The sequence below is a fragment of the Drosophila virilis genome, chromosome 4 (genome assembly GCF_030788295.1).
Source record: "Drosophila virilis strain 15010-1051.87 chromosome 4, Dvir_AGI_RSII-ME, whole genome shotgun sequence".
NCBI lineage: Eukaryota > Metazoa > Arthropoda > Insecta > Diptera > Drosophilidae > Drosophila > Drosophila virilis.
The window spans coordinates 5,085,506-5,104,307 of NC_091546.1; the positions used below are offsets into that span (position 1 = coordinate 5,085,506).

An 18,802-nucleotide genomic window follows, 5' to 3' on the forward strand; every position below is an offset into this window, starting at 1 on the left:
TTTTTGGGCATAACTCGAGAATTAAAAGAGCTAGCTTTACCAAACTTGGTGAGTGTTTTTAAGCTAAGCATCTGCAGATAAGGAATATTTCACTTTTTAAATAACTACTCGCGTTTTCTATAACATTAAAGACAAACGCGTATTCTTTAAGCTACAGCCTTGCGCCTTGGTATATACACATTTTTGCTAGCTACAATTAGATACTGAAATTTTCATTAAGATCGAACCTCAAACAGCCAAGTTACACCGGACTGCATGCCCCCATAGTAAGAGATAAAGGACGTGCGTTTATAGGGAAAGCTGTCAGAATCAGAGCTGAACGGAACGTCATGCGCGCTCTTCTAGCGCATTCTTTTACTATTTTCGTGTATTTTCTTTCAATTTTCGTGCTTCTGCTGAACCGATACTTGCGCAAGAGTCACGCGCCCATCTCTAAGCTGAACACTTACCGTTATCACGATCGCTGCGATCATCGCTGTTGTTGTTATTGTTGTTATTGTTGTTGTTGCTGCCGCTGCTGCTGTTTGTTGCCGCAGCGGCCGCCGCCGCCGCCGCTGCCGCCGCCGCTGCTGCTGCGCCGCTGCTGCTGCTGCCCGCAGCGCTGCTGTAGATGAAGCTGTCGCTGATGTCGTAGGGGGTTTTGGACCTGGCATCGACCACGATTTCCGCGCCTGCATTCACGTCGCGCTTCGTCTCGTACCACAGCTGGAGGGTGAGTGGGAAAATGCACATTAAAATTTTTCAAAAATTATCCTCAATTTGTTTTGGGCTCAAATTTTACGCACATAGCCGGCGGTTATGAAATTCCTTAAATTAGCCTCTTCGATTTCGGCGCTCGGCGCGGCGCGTATTTTTTTCAGCCATGTGGCCACATCCGCCGATGGCTCCAGCCAGCCATGGAACAGTGGTCCGGCGATAACCTGAAATTAAGCAAATATTTTATTTAATTAAAAATGCATTCAATTTTTTTTTCAAATTAACTAAATATTTGTATGGAACTGCTGGCGCCATCTGTTGACTGCGCAGGCACGTAACTGTGCTAAGTGTTATATAGAGCATTGCTTAGTGCAGACACAAACCTATAGCGTTGACCGCCACCAGCAAGTGAGAGCGTCAAATAGTAGTAGATTTGTTATCAAATAGTAGTATTTAGTGCAAAAAGGTAGCAAATTTGCGGAAAATATATAAAAAGTAGCAAGTTGTCGGAGTAGAAAAAACAAACATTTATGATTTATGGATACAGTAAATGTACATGACTATTAATAATAATTCGTATTATCTATCGTTAATTCATATAAGTATATTTATATTTCTATAATCTATTCGCTTTATAAGATGTTCAACTTTCTGAGCGCTCACTGTACTATTTTTTGCTGTTTTATTTTGACTAACTGTTATAATAAGGCCAATTGAAGGGAACAAAAGTCGAAAGCTTTCTAAACACAGCATGACGTCACGTCCCTCGCCCCCGCCGGCTGATTGCCAGCGTCTGCTGTGCTCAAGGTCAATTGCAAGCCGCAAAAAAAAAAAAATATTGCAGCGACAACAAAAACAACTACACTAACAACAACAGGAGCGAAAAGAGAGCCGCCGACAGTTTTTGTATGCAAAATATAAGCAGCGCCGTCTCAGCGACGGCAACAACAAGAACAACAGCAAAAAGAACAACAATAAAGCGCCGCTAAATACGCATAATTTATACAAATCGCCGACTGCGGTTTGGCAGCCAAAGACGCTGCGACGCCAACAGAAGCAGCAATGCAGCAGCAGCAGCAGCAACAGCAGCGAAAGCAGCAACAACGGCAGCGAAATGACTTGCGCTTACCGTTACGCCGCCGCAGTCAACGCCAGCCGCCGTCAGGCTCTTGTCCGACAAGTCGAATGGAAAAACGGCGCTTTACAGAATTGGTTTTTTTTTTTTCTTTCTTTCTTTATTAAGTGCTGAGCGTCTGCGTGCGTGCATGTGTGTGTGTGTGCTTTTGAGTGGGAGAGTCTGCAGAGTTTGGGCAGCGCTGCGGCAGCAAGCGTGCTGGGCAGAGCTTCGAGAGCACGAGAGTGGGCGAGTGCTGTGTGTGCATGTGTGTGTATGAGTGTGTGTGTGTGAGCATATGTTTGTGCACGCTCCAAAAATTAAGTTAACAACGCTTCAAGTGCTTGCGCCGCGGCTTATGCAAAGAATTATTTGAAACCAACTTTTTATCGAGGCACACACACACACACACACACACACGCGCGCATGTACAACATTTATTTGTATTTATATGCATTGGCAAGCATTTTTATAAAATAAAATTCAAGTTGCGGTTTACACATGAGTGCAGCAGCTGTGTGTGTGTGTGTGTGTGTGTGTGTAACTGTATGTGTGTGTGTGTGTGCGCGCATTTATGGTCAAGTGCGGTTTGTAACGATATGTGAAAGGTGTGTGCGAGTGTGTGTGTGTGTGTGCGTATGTCGAGCGAGTGGGACTTCAATTAACGAAGAGTGTATATGTATGTATGTATGTAAATGTTATATACGTAAATTAAGCCAAATCCGATAGAAGATAGAAAAGCGATAGAAAGGCGATACTTTCGCAAAAATAAGAGTGTTGCATAAAGCGAAAAATTGATTTTGGTATGTAATCATTTTCGTATGCAGAAATAAATGTAAATGTGAAGTTTGTGAAGTATGTAAAAGATGAGAACCAATAAATAGGAAGATACAAAAGCGATAAAAAGGCGATAAATTTGTTAAAAAAGTGTTGTATAAAGTAAAAACATGCTTTTGGTATGTACTTTTCAATTGATGAGTATTATTCATATAAGAAATCGTTTCCATTTGATGCCGCAACTGCAAACATGAGCGAATCGTACACAGAGATTAGCATTAGTTCAGAACGGAAACTGCAATACGAGTCAGCCACTAAAAGATAGAATCATAAAGACATCCAACAGATACAGATATAGATAACAAGGCTAAGGAACTGTGCAACATGCCAAGGAAACTGACGGCTGTGCAGTTATTCGAGATCAGCGCCAAGTTGTTGTTCCTGAAGGGCTAATCCCTGAAACAGGCCGTCGGCACAGAGCCAGGTCCTGCTGCTGCCGCTGCTGCTGCTGCCGCTGCTACCGTTACCCGCTGCCACACAGGCTATTCATAAGTTTATTAAAAAAAGAGGCCACAAATAGGCACGAAAAACATGACACAGTCAATGGGCAAGAAAAATATTTACGCGCCAGAGATAATCTCTGGAAAGTGTTGGGTTCACACCACGAGCACCAGGAGCAGGGGCTTCAAATTGCCAGAGCTGCAGATACAGATACAAATACAGCTACAGCTACAGATACAGATACAGATAGAGCCAATGTATCTGTCAAAACGGAAATGTGAACGAGAGAAAAGTGCGCTTGATTTGAGGATCATCTAGAGCAAAAATATAATAATGAGCGAGAGTGGGAAAGGGAGAGGGAGAGAGAGGGAGAGGGAGACAGGGACTGGGATCAGCGCGAGGACTGTCAACGTGTCCTTTTGCCAATTTTCAGTTGCCAGAGCTCGAGTGGCAACAACAATAATATTGTTGCAATACCCGACTGACAGACAGAGATACTTTCGCCCAGGTAAAGGCAGCGCTACCTTTGACAATTGTCAACTCGGCTCTAGGCGCGATAATTTGATTGGATTGTCTGTCAGTTTGTCTGCCTGCCAGAAGCTGAGCCAAAGTGTCAGTTGACCGACCGACGGACCGACTGAATGACAATCAATCGAAGGGTTCGGGCGCGTCGCAAACTAATTGGAATCATCGGGACCGTGCCTCAACTTAAGCCTCATTTAGGGTGCACTTTGTGGATTGGCCCGGTGTGCGACCAGGAAATTAGCTCTGGCCAAGGATTAGGCACATTTGACTGACAATCCGAGCGTGTGTGTACCCTCCCAGCCGCACGGCCTAATCAAATCTATTTCCAATCGTTTGATTTTCTGCCCAAAAAAAAAGCAAGAAGAAATTGAAATTCTCGCAATTTTTGTGCAATTTTCGCCAACAAAAATTTCACGCGCAGCTTTGATGGGATTAAATTTCCCAATTTCCCAAAAAAAAAGCGGGCAAAACGGAAATTGGAGACGATTTTTGGACAGAAATTCGCACATATGCGAAAGGATTATGCCGGCCATTTATTTGATATAGATATCATTTTCACGGCAAACGATTCGCAATTAGCCGGAGAAATTCTCCAATTGCGGTTTTTCTTTTTTTGGCTTAAGCGCAAGATTTATGGATATAATGAGGAGTAATAAATATATTATAATATATATATAGATCACAGCGCATATTTCCGTCTGTATGATAATGCTATCGGCTCGCTTCTGGCTAATGATAAGCTCTTGATTTCTGAGAACTATTTAAGTTGTTTGCTTTAATATAATCAGAATTGAGAGAATTAACTATTGTTAAACGAGCGCAAGTCAGAGAAAAGCCACGAAATGAAAAAGAAATCGAGCCATTATCTCTTTATGTATATATGAACAATCAGCATATCTTTCAAAAATTATATAATTTCCAGATATATATTCTTTGGCACGTCATTTTCTTGTATTTGAATAGAGAGAAAGATAGTTTATAGACAGATGAATAGACAGATGGATAGACAGATAGTCTATACTATTTTCATTTCTAGAGAACTCAGTAGTCGCTGCAGCTACTAGGAATTATTTGGCAGCTGTGCTTTATATGGAGTATAGAGATCAGGTAAACTTGGGTGTACTCACCTCCCAGGCCAGATGGCGATCGCTGGGCTGCTGGCAGAGGCGCATGGGGAAGGGTCCGTAGCGCGTGCCGCGGGGCAGATGTGTCTTGGCATAGACGCCAGTATCACGTATATCCAGATCACAGACGGGTTCGCGCAGGCGCGCCATTTCCAGCAGGAACGCCTGCGCCTTGTCATTGAACAGTTGCTCCATTTGGGCGCCGGCAACGGAACCGGAACCGGAACCGTTGCTGCAAGCCGAAGCCGAAGCAGAGGCTGAGGCAGAGGCGGAGGCGGAGACAGAGGCGGGCGGCGAACGCGGCAGCTGCCGTTGCAGCAACTGCAATTGTGGCAACTGCGGCGGCTGCGGCGGCGGCTGCTGCTGCTGCTGCAGCGCTGCTGACGGCGGGGATATCGTGGGCGGCAGATGGCGGGCGAAGGTGTCCTCGGGCCTCAGATGCGCCGGCGGCAGTGGACCAAAGGCCGTCGCTGCGCCGCCGAGATCCAGATGATGATGGTGATGATGATGATGGCGCACGACGCTCGGATCGTAGTCGTCGCCGTTAGAGCCTGCCCAAACAAATAATCGATTAGCGATTAACGATATACGATTAACGATTAACGATTTACGATAATAGTTTGAACTTTGTTCGAGTGGCCCATCAAGATGCAATTGCTCAGCGACTGTCAGTCCGCAAATAGAAAACGCTTTTAGATAAAGCCCTGTCAAAGACAACACACAGGCACACACGCACACACCTAGACACACCTGCTGTGTTATCATCTGTTATCGGAGTTGTCATCGCTGTTTAATTTGGGTGTTCGGGTGCCTCTATCTCATTGAATTTTGCAATTGTTGTGCACTTCAAAAGTGTCGAGCGCGGAGGCAACCCAATTGGACACGGTCTATCATCGATTATCTGTAGTGGGTGCCCACTGTGCGTGCGTGCTTGTGTTTATAGCTCACCTGTAGATCGAATTACCTGGATTGTGTTTTTTTATTGCTTGTTGTTATGCAGCCTGTGCAAACAATGTCTTTGAACTGAATGCCAAGCGTAACAATTCGAAATATTTGTTTAACTATTTTGTTTATTTGCAATATTAAATTTATTTTTTTATAATATTTTCCTTTTCTATTTCTGCATTTGTTTTCTATTTATTTCGAAAGATGTGACTTGTTCAGCTGTTGTTTATCAAATAAATAGACAAAACAACAGAACAACGATTCCCCGAACCAGACTAGACATTTGAGATGACATTTAACTCAGCGATAGATGTTTCCCCAAATGATATTTTATAGCTTTTCTTATTTGTTTATTTACTTTCTTCTCATAATAATAAACTTCTTAATGTGAAAATATGTGAATTGATATTTGGCTACGCAATTAAATGCCACAAATTTCCTTAATTTCGATCTTGGGTGAAATATGTAAAATCTTTAATAGAATTTTCAAAAGTAAATATTTTGTCTACTCTCAGCAAAAACTCCACTGAATCAAAGCTTGATACGAAGACACCTTTTATCATAGCATCTTCTTTAATCTAGAGGATAAATAAATAATTTGATGTTTCAAACAATATGTAAAATTCATTATAAGAATGCGTAAAGCCTACTCATATGATAATAATAATAAATTACTAAATTATTATTATTACTATATCAAAGCATATTAAATTCATTTGATGAGAAGGAACTTAATTTTTAATTCAAAACTATATTAAATTCATTTTAAGAATGTAATATATTGTGTTATATTATTTTTATAACTTTTTCGGAGCATATTATTTTACAAAAAATACTTGATTTATATTCGATCAAAGAATCTGCAGGGCACGTTCGCATTACGCGGAGAAGCCTTTAATTATTTTAACTTCAAAGCATTTTTTTTTATATTTAGAACAAATCTCAATATATATTCAGGTAAATATTGAATTAATTATAAAAATATGTCCTTAATATGCTTTATGCTCAATTAATTAAGTATACATATATAATATTTAGTTCTTTTAAATCTTACTGCAGAATTTATGCAAAGCTAAAGTGCTTGAAGGTTTCAAGCCAAACCGACTCAAGCCCACAATTCCAATCAATTTTTCAATGTGAACTAAAACTAAAACCAGTTGCAACTGAACCGAAAGGAAAGGGAGATTTAGCTCGAAAATAATAATCAATTTAGGCTCCAACTATTCCAAATATGCTACAATCCAATTGTGGACGAAGATCATATTTAGCGGAAATCTTTTTGATGCGAATATTATTCAAAATTTAAAATGGAAACTTTGCGACAAGCTGAGAATTTAGCCAAAAACTGGATTTATTTATGTGAAAAAGCAGTTGCACGAACCAAAGCGCAAGGCAGGTTGCTGGTTCGAACCGTCAAACGAAGAAGCGACCATTAATTTGGTATATTATTAAAATATATTCAATCTCAAGCTCGAACTAAAGTCAAGAACTTAAACTGATGCCCAGGCAGGACGCTGGTCCGAACCGGCGACCACAAACATGCAAACATATTCGTTATGTATAATATTCTCAATATATTTTTCAACTTAAGCTCACACTAAAGTCACGAACTTAAGCGGAATTCTGTGAGTTTCGCGGTCTTTGTAATTTATTTGTCTATTTGTTTCTTAGCCCACAAATGTCGGAACTATACAACCCTTGGCACACACTCTTGAGCCCACAGAGAAGCACACACAAACGGAGCTAATCATGAAAAAAACACTTGTCCGAAATGTTGCACAAATTACGCACCGATTATTTATTTATTTGTTGCTCTTGTTGTTGTTGTTGTTGTTGTCGTTGTTGTTGTCTTTGTTGTCTGGGGCTTGTACCTACCTACCGCCTTATTTAAACACTTGAAACTAAATCGTAATTTGAGCTGTTAGACAATATATGACAAGCGCTGTCCAAGTTACAGGCCAGCAAATAGCCAAGATAAGAAGCCAAATGAAAACGAGAACGGAACGGAGACCGACAACGAAAACGAGAGCCCGAAAAAAGATATCAGCCAGTCAACACACGCACACACACATAGAGAGAGAGAGAGAGAATACACTGAAACGGTAATAGGAATATATCATGCCGAATGGCCAGTTGATAAGTATCTGCCATATAAATAAGCCGCAAACACACGCAACTGGCAAATGGTTTACCGAAGATCTGTTTGTTTAGCCCAAATACGTATCCTCGGCTAGCTGACAGGTTTCGCACTTGCTTGGCACACGCTACGATCCGATCGGATCGAGGACTCGAACGCCCGTCGGTTTCAGACCCGATCATCGAGCTAGTATATTCGTCTGGCCTGGGAGCATTATATATATATATATATATATATGAGTAGTTGATAGATTAGAGTACTCGGTATCAGTTGGTTTTCTATTCTATTCTTTTTTTTGGGGTAGCTTCCTCTTTCGGTTCTTTATGACTATTTATTATTCACATCCACTTGGAAACATGTGTTTTGGCTGCAGTTCTTTTTATTTGGTTCTGTTTGGGGTCTCTGCTAATTAGTTTAGTTAATTACATTTGGGATTGGTTTTAAACTGTTGGAAGCTGCGCTTTGTTTTGATAACATGCCAAACGTGAGTCATTCGAGTTGAAAGCAGTTTTACAGTATTGCGTTAGGTAGTTTTTCTTTCACCCCTTTTCTTTTCGCATATTTTAGGCAAACAAGAGTATCTCAAGTATCTAACTAGGATCTCATGTTGTTTCAGTGTTTTTTTTATGGTTTACTAAGTATCTTTAATATGACTGGCTGAAGTGAGTGCATGAAAAAATCACAGTTCTCTTTCCAAAGATATATTTTTTATAAAGTATCTATAAGATATTTGAAATGAGTGCATGAATAATTCACGGTTCTTTTTCTTAAGATACAATATAAAAAGTATTTATAATATATTTAAAGCGGTTTTTTTTCTAAAGATGCTCTGTGTAAATTATCTGTCATATATATACATGCATATTCATGGATTTATCATCCTTGAATTCCATATAAAGAATCTGTTTTATATTTTTATGAAATTTATGCTTAAGTCATTGTCTAAATTATCTGCATATATAAGTTTACTTATTATCATGTTTCTTCTCTAAATGTATCTATAAGATACCGAATATACTTATAAAGTATAAATTATATAAATTTTAGTAAGAAATTGCCTGCTAGATTTGATATTCTTGTTCTCATTACAAACAGTATCTACAGTATTTATGAAATTACTGATGTTAATAAACAACTGATACTTTCCCAATGTATCTTTGAGATACTTATTTGTGAACTTCATGATGTATCTATGTTGCTTTCATGGTGTATCTATAAGTATCTATGAGATACTTGTATGAAAATCAATCTATCTAAGATGCACTTTAAGATGTATCTATTTCTGTTGCTTTGTTGCTGTTGCTACATTGTGCATTTAAGATACTTTCTTAAAAGTATCGATGAGATACTCATTTGAAAACCAGGGTTAGATTTGGTTTCGTATGACATACTTTCTGATCTATCTATGATTGTTGGTTACATTATATTCCTCAGCTACTTTCCGAAAAGTATCTACAAGATACTTTAACTGAAAAGTGTGATTGATATTACTTTCGTGAGCGCATAGTTACATCATGTTCCTATCCTTAAGATACTTTCCTTGACTGAGTATCTGTAAGATACGTGCATTGAAAAGCGCATTTTTTGCGATTTGTTCACACTTAATTAGCCCACTTACAGAAATGTTTAAGCTCTCTCACACACGTCCGCACTGTCACACAATGAATGGAAAACTAAATCCGTTATCCATATAGTCACACTCTTTGTTCGTATACGGGCGGAGGGTACAAGGGGCTTTCTATATATATATATATATAGACATAGCTCTAATGTCTCTGTTTCAATGTAGCTGTTGCAAAAAATATTTGTGGCAACATCAATTGGTAACTCAAAACTTGGCGTTCGCCATAAAAAACTGATAAACGCACACAAACAGAGACAGCCCCCGGCCAGCGGAGGGGGAGAATGGGCAGGGCGAGGGGGTGGGCATATCCAGCCACGATAGACACTAGATAAGCGATAAATGTTGTTGAAGAAAACCAACCTGATATAATATAACGATCGAATAACATGTTACGCGTTTCTCTCTAAGCCAAGAAAAAACTCACGAAATTCAAATTGTAAATAATTCACTTTCAGATACATTTGCCGAAGGGCCGCACGCCACGACGCGACATGATTTTAAAGCGCGGCCAACGTTGCGTATGAGTATTATTATTATTATTATTTTTTATATTGTATTTATGCACCGCAATAATATTTTGTTTGTATTTTGATTTCTATTTGATTTGGTGTCGTCTCTATCTGCCGGTTGTCTTCGCAAGACTGAGTACCGTACGGATACGCGACGCTGGCAGAGCGCGCCGATAAACCCGAGCGTACGTAAGCGTCAGCGCTGACAGCGACGTCAGCGTCAACGTTGGCAGCGACTGTGATTCCGTTTACGAGCGCGCACAGCGACCAACTAACTGACTAACTGAGGATGTGTCGACTGACTGCTGAGCAGGGAAATGGAAATGGCAGCGGTTAGCCGAGGCAGCGGCAGCGGCAGAGGCAGAGGCAGAAGCAGCGGCAGCAGCAGCAGAGGCGTCGCTTTGGTTGGCTGCTGCTGCTGCTGCTGGTGGTGGTGGTGGCAGATGATGCTCATTATAATGATGATGATGATCGAGCTGCCCGACTATCTGCCGCAGCAGGGGGTTGCAATTGAGAGCGCGAGCGGCAGAGCGGTAGAGCGAGAGAGAGCGAGAGAGGGTATCTACCCTGCAGCTATATGGGTAGCAGAGCGCTCTCTTCTGCTGCTTGAATCTGTGTCAGTTCTATAAGCAGCATCATCAACGTCATCAACGTCATCATCATCATCATCATCATCATTACGAACTTCTGATTCGAATTGCGAGCCGAGTTTGAGCTCCCGCTGCTGCTGCCTCTGCTGCTGCTTGTTGTTGTCTGCCTGGCCACAAAAGGATAGCAAACACACACACTCGCACACACACACAGTCACATATATATATATAGCGCGCTTATTTACCAACACAGTTTTCCTATCAGAATGCAGCAGCTGCTGCTATGTATCTCACAGATACACGACAAACGTGGACCGCATCTATGGCAACAGAGCCGCAGCAGCTCAGGGGAGGAGCCAGCGCAGGATAATAGGGCGTGCACATCTTCGCATTCATTATGCACACCCACACACACACACACACACACACGCAGGCAGACAGAGAGCCACAGATACACAGCTGCAGATACACAAACCGAGAGATACAGATACTGTTGGTTGCTGTGCGCCTGCTGTCCCGCTCGCACACTCACACACACCTTGCTTGTTTGCGGTTTTCTTGCCCAACCCCAACGTGAGCAGCCGCCACCTCCGCTCTCCACCATCCCCCTCCCCTCGCCAGCTACATTTTGCAGTCAGACAGCGCCAAGTTTCTGGCTTGTGGCTGCCCCCAACCCCATTTAGCTTGTGATTGTGTGTGTGGGGGTTGATTTTACTTGCTTCCACCTGCGTCTGTTCCTGTTCCAAAGCGTGCGCAATAAGCGCACATTAGCCTAATGGATGTGTGTGTGTGTGTGTGTGTGTGTGTGTATTGGCCACAAAGAAAAAACTCACGGCAATAATTGAAAGCGACTGCGTTGCCTTTTGGCCTGGGGGGGCATTTTCTGTTGCGCTTTTTGCTTGCCTTCTTTTCAGCTAACAAAAATGCGGTGTGTGTGTGTGGGTGTGTGTGCGGGTGTGTATGTGCGGTTGTGCTGTGCACACACAAGGTTGATTTTTTTGGCTGTGGGCTGTTTTGTTTGCAACTTAATTTTGTATCTGTCGTCAAAGTTTATGGCACACACATAGACTGTTACGTGCTGTGTGTGTGTGTGTGTGTATAAGTGTGTGTGTGAGGGTGTGTGGCTTATATGCAAGGCAATTCGTTAGGCAGTTGCAAACAATTAACACGTACTTAAAGATATGCGGCTATTTAAAGCTGTGAATGGTTTATTTAGCTAGAACTTTTTTATAAATAAACTTAAAAATTTAATTTAAAGATACTCCCTGCCCATACATACATATATATACAGAGATATATAGTGAATGTCGGCTTGATTAATTTCGGAATTTACAATCCGATTTAAATAAAATTCTCAGGTCTTGAATATGGCTTAGTTAAGTGTGTTTAAGGCTCTATCTTTAAATTCGAGAATTTGTTTTAATTTTTCAGTTAATGGAGGTAAATATTTATCGGCATTTGCATGGGGATGTATATGAAATATTGGATTAATCCAGACATGTCGCATATAATTAGCACATTCTGTGACTTGAAATTAGAAAATTCAAATTGAATAAATCTTTTTTCACTTTAAGGCTTTACAGAGACCCCCTAAATGTGATGTCTTTTTTAAAGTACTTCCTTCGTTTAAATTTATTTTTTAATAATTTTTATAAATCAACATCTATAAATTTATTAGGTCGCATCTATATCTAAGCTTAGTTTGGATAGATTCGCAAATAAACAATTCTAAGGAAAATGAAAAATAAATGCATATATAGAAGAAGTTCCATATTCATATGCTCAACTTCTCACACTTTTGCTTTCGAGCTACTTATCTATTATTCTATTCATCAAAAATTTATTGCCTTTGCGTAGCGCCATTTGCCCGCTGTTCATAAAAAGTATTGCACATGTAAAACAAATTTCCATTGACTTTTGAGGCGTGCTTACACATGAATTATGTGCTACCATGCATCCAAATGGAAAGCCATTGACTTGTACGGCAAACCAAAGCGAAATGCAAATACGATCCTGATACACTAAGCCCGGCAATCCTGTCTGTCTATCGAGGGGAGCAGACAGAGACAGTGTGCGTTAAATTATGTGACAAGGGCGCAACGTTGTTGATTATGTTGTTTTAATTTAACGCTATTAGAGGCCTCGGAGCCCTTTTTATTTACACACCTCGCAGCGAGGCGCAGGAGCAGGAGCAGGAGGACGACCCTTGCAACCCTTGATAATGACATAACCGAGTTGGACGTGCGCCTAATTGACTGCTGCTGTTTGACAAACGCAAATAGATATAGTTACGGATACAGATACAGCTATGCATACAGCTATAGATACAGATACAAATGTAGCTACAGCCACAGCTATAGATACAGACACAGATACGGCGGCCAGTTGTAGCTGACAGCTTTTGTTGCATTCATATTTTATCACATTCCTGCAGCTATTGTTGTTGAGTGGGCCTCGTTTTTGAAGGCCCATGCAAATAAATAACAAGTACAATCAAAATTTTAAACCTTTGCGCCCTTTCGAGCTGAGTTCGAATTGTATTTGCTTGTGGGAAATTATCATAGCGAGAACTAACTATTTGCCAAAGGGTTTTTTTTTTTTGGAATTTCATAAATGCGCAATTCGTGCAGAGTATTTTCTGTAAAATTAATAATTTATCATAAATTTATCAGCAATTGCAAATAAATAAATACTTTTATGCGGGCTCAGGCAACAACAACAACAACAACAAGTAAAGATGTCGAAAATACCAGAACAATTATCAGCGCCAGTTAATGGCAAAAAAAAAGAAAAAGGAAAGAAAAGGCAAAGGCATCAGAAAGTGCTTTAGGAAATCAGCAAAAGGCATCAGGGCTTTAACTTTGGCCATTAGGCGCCCCCATAAAGCACGGAAAGCTATTAAAATACGCGATAGTGCGTCACAGGAAACAAATAAAATATATATATATATATACACCGCATATATATCCAGAGAACTAATGATGTGTCGATATATGGAGTGCATATAGAGGTCAGCCTAGCCATTAATTAGCTGCACATAATTTTTATTGGCACAGGCCAAGTGTTTACATTCAAGTTAAGCTCATATCAAGGAAGGAGTCTACAACTCGAGTGACCGACTAGCAGTTACCCTTGGCCTTGCTTCTAAAATTTATTATATTTTTCGATTTTTAGGCATAGCTCGAGAAATATAAGAGCTAGCAAAACCAAACTTGGTATGCACCTTGTCTTATACTCTATAACAGCTGAGCATGTTTATTTTTTTAGATACCCTTTCCCAGAGCCAAGTTATATTGAAACCCTTTTTTCATTTTCTTATTTTTGGAGATAACTCTAGCTAGCTGCAGCAAAATCTAGCTAGTATGCAGCTTCTCGTAGTGAACCTTAGAGCTTAGCATGTTTCAGTTTTTGGATACCCTTTCCCAGCTTCTCTTTGGAATACCCATTCACTGCACATTGCTATATTGTAACCTCGAGAACTCTAAGAGTTAGATACACCAAACTTGGTATGCAGCTTCTCGTAGAGACTCTAACAGTTAAGCATGCCACACTTTTCGTATACCCTTTCCTAGCACACAGTTATTTTGTAAGCTCCAGCTGATAAAGGTTTGGTCAATTGGCTTGGACAGCTGCTACTTAGTAATTGCCTGCAGATCTATTCAATTGTCTAAGCCAAATGCTGTTTTATTTCCCTATATTATGCCGTCTCTCTCTCTCTCTCTCTCTCTCTCTCTCTCCCTGCCTCGTTCAATATTTTCCTTACGCGCCAAATCCATTTCAAACTGTGCGGGATTTCTATATATCCTGAGGCGCGCTTGCCCACTTGCCCCGAACTGCCAGGGCCAGAACGTGAACGGTTCTGGCTCTGTCGCCTGTTCTCTCGACTTGGTTCGATTCGATTCTTTTTGGTACTGAGCTGTCGTCTATAATTAACTCAGCTGGATGGCTGATCTTTGACTTTAACTGTCTGCACAAGGACAATGGATCTTAAGCAGCTTTTGTGAGTGATTTCAACAAGTACTCGCACTCGCATGAGTATGCGCATGAGTATTCAGATTCGTATTCGTGTTTGTGTGTGCTTTTGTGCCCTATACCCATTCAAAATGCCCAAAGTGGGGCGTATTGTTTTTGTGTAGATGTGTGTGATGGGTTGCCGTAAGGTATATATATTATATATTATATATTTTGCTCGTAAATACGCTGCACGAACTTATCGCTTGCTTCGATAACACTTTCCATTTCCAAAGTATCGATAAATATCGATTTAATGAAATGTATTTTTTTCGCATAGCTCGTGGAGTAAGAGTTATTAACGCCAGAATTGTTATGTGGGCTTAAGTTTACCGGAGAATATTCCATTTTTAGATACCTTCTCAAATTCGTCGCGGAATTCATTTGTCGCTGCTTTTAGGGTATTTGCTTGTCGTGCACTCCCGACTAGAACACTATTAGTTTGTTGTTTTTTTTTCCTTTTCTTTTTCTTTTCGCTGATTTGTTTGTGCGCTGCCCCCTTTTTGTTTAAAAGTTTCGCGCTGCGGTGCTTGACGAAATCAAAAGTCGTCTCGTGCATTGTTCACCGAGTGCCGTAGGCAATGTGTACTGTACAGTGTGCATATGTACATATGTACTATATCTGCCACTGCTGATCTTGTAAGACCTTACGTTTTCAATTGTGTGTCTTATTGACATGGCAGGACTTCGACGGCTGCCGCTGCTGCTGCTGCTATTGTTCAGGAAGCGGAAGTCTCGTCCCTTCTGCCACACAAATACCCAAAAAAAAAAAAAAAAAATAACAGAATAAGAAAAAGAAACCCCAAGAACTCATCCAGTGAATGCCAAGTTCTCGAGTCAGATTCAAGTAGTCTCTGGCACTATATAATTATGACGAGGTCAAATGCGTTCTGGCCCGGCTCGGCCCGGCTGCACTCCGGGCAGATGATGTTCACGCTGTCTCTGTGCATTGCCAGGCTAGTGGGCGTGGCACGTAACTCAATACCAAAGCTGCACTCGATCACCAAACCCCCCCCCCCCTCCTTCCCTCCCTCCTATCCTCCACTGTTTCGCAGGCACGCGCCCCTAACTAACCATATTGGAACTGCAATTCGCACCGGAAGATGCGGCAAGATCTGCACGGTTGTCTTCAGCTGCCGCGGCCTGAGGAGGGTTAGCCTGCAGCCGACCTCAGTCCTGGGCGCATATCCTGTAATAATTATCAAAAAAAAATGTCACTCACTTGTCTAACCCTTGCCGGGGTATATGCGCGCGTACAGCGCCTTGGCACACATTATATCAGTTTTTTACAATTTTTATTTTGTATCTTTTTTTTTAATTTGATTTTTTTAATTAACGTGAGAAAACCACATAAATAACATATATCATTTCTTCAACTATTTATTTTTGTTCACAATTTCCTTGTTTTTTTGCTGTGTATCTTCTTTTTTATCGCACACACACACACACACACTCTGTGCACTTCTCGCCCAACACTCGAGAAATAATCACAATACTTTGCCTCTGACTGGCTCGTCGTCAATTGATCGCCGCAGCTCTAGCGACCTCTTAACTGAGCCGACGGCGCTACGACACACACACATGCACACACACACACACACACACACACACACACACATGCACACACGCAATTGGAGGCGCAAAGATTTGGAGAGCGCGTTTCAAATGGTGACAAATATTTTTATTAATCGCGTAAAACAATGAGAAAAAAACCCAAAAATATAAAAACAACTAAGTCGTCGGCAGCCACCGACTACGCAATGCTCTATTCTAATGCCACGCTCAAAAAATCGTCTAAATATTTAAATATTTAAATTTAAATTTAATTTAAAATAAGCTCCATTTTTTGAGTGTAGTTTCAGGAATGTGACAAATTCGGTTTACCAGCCGAACCTTAAGTAGATTACTGTCAATTTTACAGCCTACCACAGAATCTATATACCCGCCGTCTGGCATACAGAGTGCACAAAAAACTCCAAAAACTGCAAAACTTCAAAAAGAAGAACAACAAATAGTATTTGTATTCGGCCCCCCCTCCCCCACACACACACTATTCCATGCTATGGAAAAGCGCTCGAAGCTGCGCTGCCGCCGCTCAGCGACGTCGACGTCGACGCTTCAGAATTGGGAGCAGCAGCAGCGACAACAAGAACATTACGGATCGGCAGCACTTCGTCCATCGTCCATCGTCCATCGTCCATAGTCACGTCGCCTTAGCCTAAGCTCATAAAGCACGAGCTCTTTTGCTTGTCACTCTCTTCCTCGCTATCTCTTTCGTTCTGCCTGGCGACACCTCTGTATATCTTGCTCGCTCTCCCTCTCTCTCTCTCTCTCTCTCGCTCTCTAATCGCTTTACCATATAAAAGTGTACTCTGCACTCTGTGTTGTTGTTGTTGTTCTTCTTCTTCTTCTACTTGCTTTAACGGCGATTATTTACTATCTATTTTCTAATATGAAAATAAACACATTAACGATTAGGGGCATAGAATGTAGACAGGATCGACTACGAGATGCCCTGTTGATAAGAAATTAAGTATCAAAAGCTGTTGCCTCTGTTATCACACTTTAATATACCCTGTAAATACGATGTGAAGGATTTAAAGATTTTATTATCAGGTCTTAACATACCCTGGTAATAGTTTCATTCGAGTTTTGATTTTGAAATATTTAGTCGAGACTTTTTAACATAAGACCCGACTAGACCACGTGGGCTATAATACACTCTAATCGTATGTGAATGAAAGGTGTCTGATTGTAAGGTATCTGACACTTTGTAAACAGTTTTATAATTGACAACAATCAAACACAAAGTTATTGCTTGAAAAGCGATTAATATATGAGGCAGGGAAATACCCTTTAATAGAAGAGTGTATAAATATAGACGAAGCATTTACCTTTACTTTAATCGAAAGGACTAAGACACTAAGACCGAACCCTAAGTAAAACATGATTACAAAAATAAAAAATAAAAATATTTTAAATATTTGAATTAATGTAAATAAAGAGATAAACCAAAATTTGAGCCAGTTGAGTGGTTCCTCAATAATTGGAACCATTGAAAAGTTTTGATGACAGACAAAAACAAAGGCTGATCGGTTTTAATATCGAGACTGGACTAGAACTAAAATTTATGTAAAAACAACCATTGGCCAGTTTTTTTTGCCGGACTAGATTAGAAATGGGCATCGTTAACATTTTATGAATGGGAATGTTATCTTTATAGCTTCCCATCATATAAAGCTTAAATAAAAATTATATTCTTCGAATGATATAGTGCAGAATTTCTGTGGCAATACTCAAAGGTAATGTGCCCAAGTAAGATAAATGATCTGAGCGGCTCGTCAGCTTGACATATTATATGCCCCATTATCAATGCGGTCCCATATCTGAACTAGTATCTGTCATGTAATGGGGCACTGTAAATATGCTGAGGGTCTCACACTCATAAACAATGGTCCACTGACAAGCGAGTGACAGTGGCGTCGATAAAGCAAAGCCCGTTCGTATACAATCGGCGAAGAGTGTAGCAGAAACGGGCACACTATCGACTTTTCCAAGTAAGTCGGAATCAATGTAAACACACGACGCGATCTTGTCAAAGCGGTCACCACGCAATTATCTCACACTATATAAATATATATAGACATATGCATATATATATAGAATATATATGTATATATATATGTGTGTGTGTGTGTGTGTGTGTGTGTGTACAGACTATATAGAGGTCGCATCTTGGGCTGCCTTGACGTAAACAAGTTGCGCAGTAGGTCGGCAGATAAAAAAACAAATAAGCCCCCTGAAAGCTGCCCTGCTCAGTAGCAGCAGAAAATTCAGCAGGCATCTGACTGATTCTTGAATAAGTGTATGCTTGAGTGAGTGTGTGTGTGTGAATATCAAACCTTTAAGCGATCAACTATGTTTAGATCTGAATGCTTCCTTGCCAAGCAGCAGCAGATAATTAAGCTAGCTTCTGATCCACCAATCTACTGATCGACTATTATGAATGATTGAAAGAGAATGTGATTGAATGAGTGCATGAGTGAGTGAGTGAGTGAATGAGTGTGAGTGTGTGAATATTATACCTTCAAGCGATCGAGTATATTTGGCACTGAAAGCTTCCTTGCCAAGCAGCAGCAGAAACCTCATCAGTCGTCTGACTGAGCGACTATTATGAATGATTGAAAGAGTGTCTGAGTGAGTGTGGGATTGAGTGTGTGTGTGTGTAAATGAGTGAATATGTGAATAT

At 40.6% G+C, this 18,802-nt stretch overlaps 1 protein-coding gene across 2 annotated transcripts in view; it reads right to left on the bottom strand.

The window, feature by feature from the left end:
- ham (hamlet) overlaps positions 1–18,802 on the bottom strand; it is a 40,119-nt gene that overhangs the window by 16,108 nt on the left and 5,209 nt on the right. The window contains exons 1-4 of one of the 2 annotated variants that reach the window (XM_032438171.2): positions 9,804–10,201; positions 4,741–5,288; positions 786–920; positions 450–705 (exon numbers count right to left, since the gene is read on the bottom strand). In XM_032438171.2, coding sequence (XP_032294062.1) covers positions 450–705; positions 786–920; positions 4,741–5,288; positions 9,804–9,831 — 967 coding nt within the window. In that variant the 5' untranslated portion in view covers positions 9,832–10,201. Of the gene's footprint in view, positions 1–449; positions 706–785; positions 921–4,740; positions 5,289–9,803; positions 10,202–18,802 lie in introns of those variants that run through there. The other variant, XM_032438170.2, reaches the window with a different exon arrangement.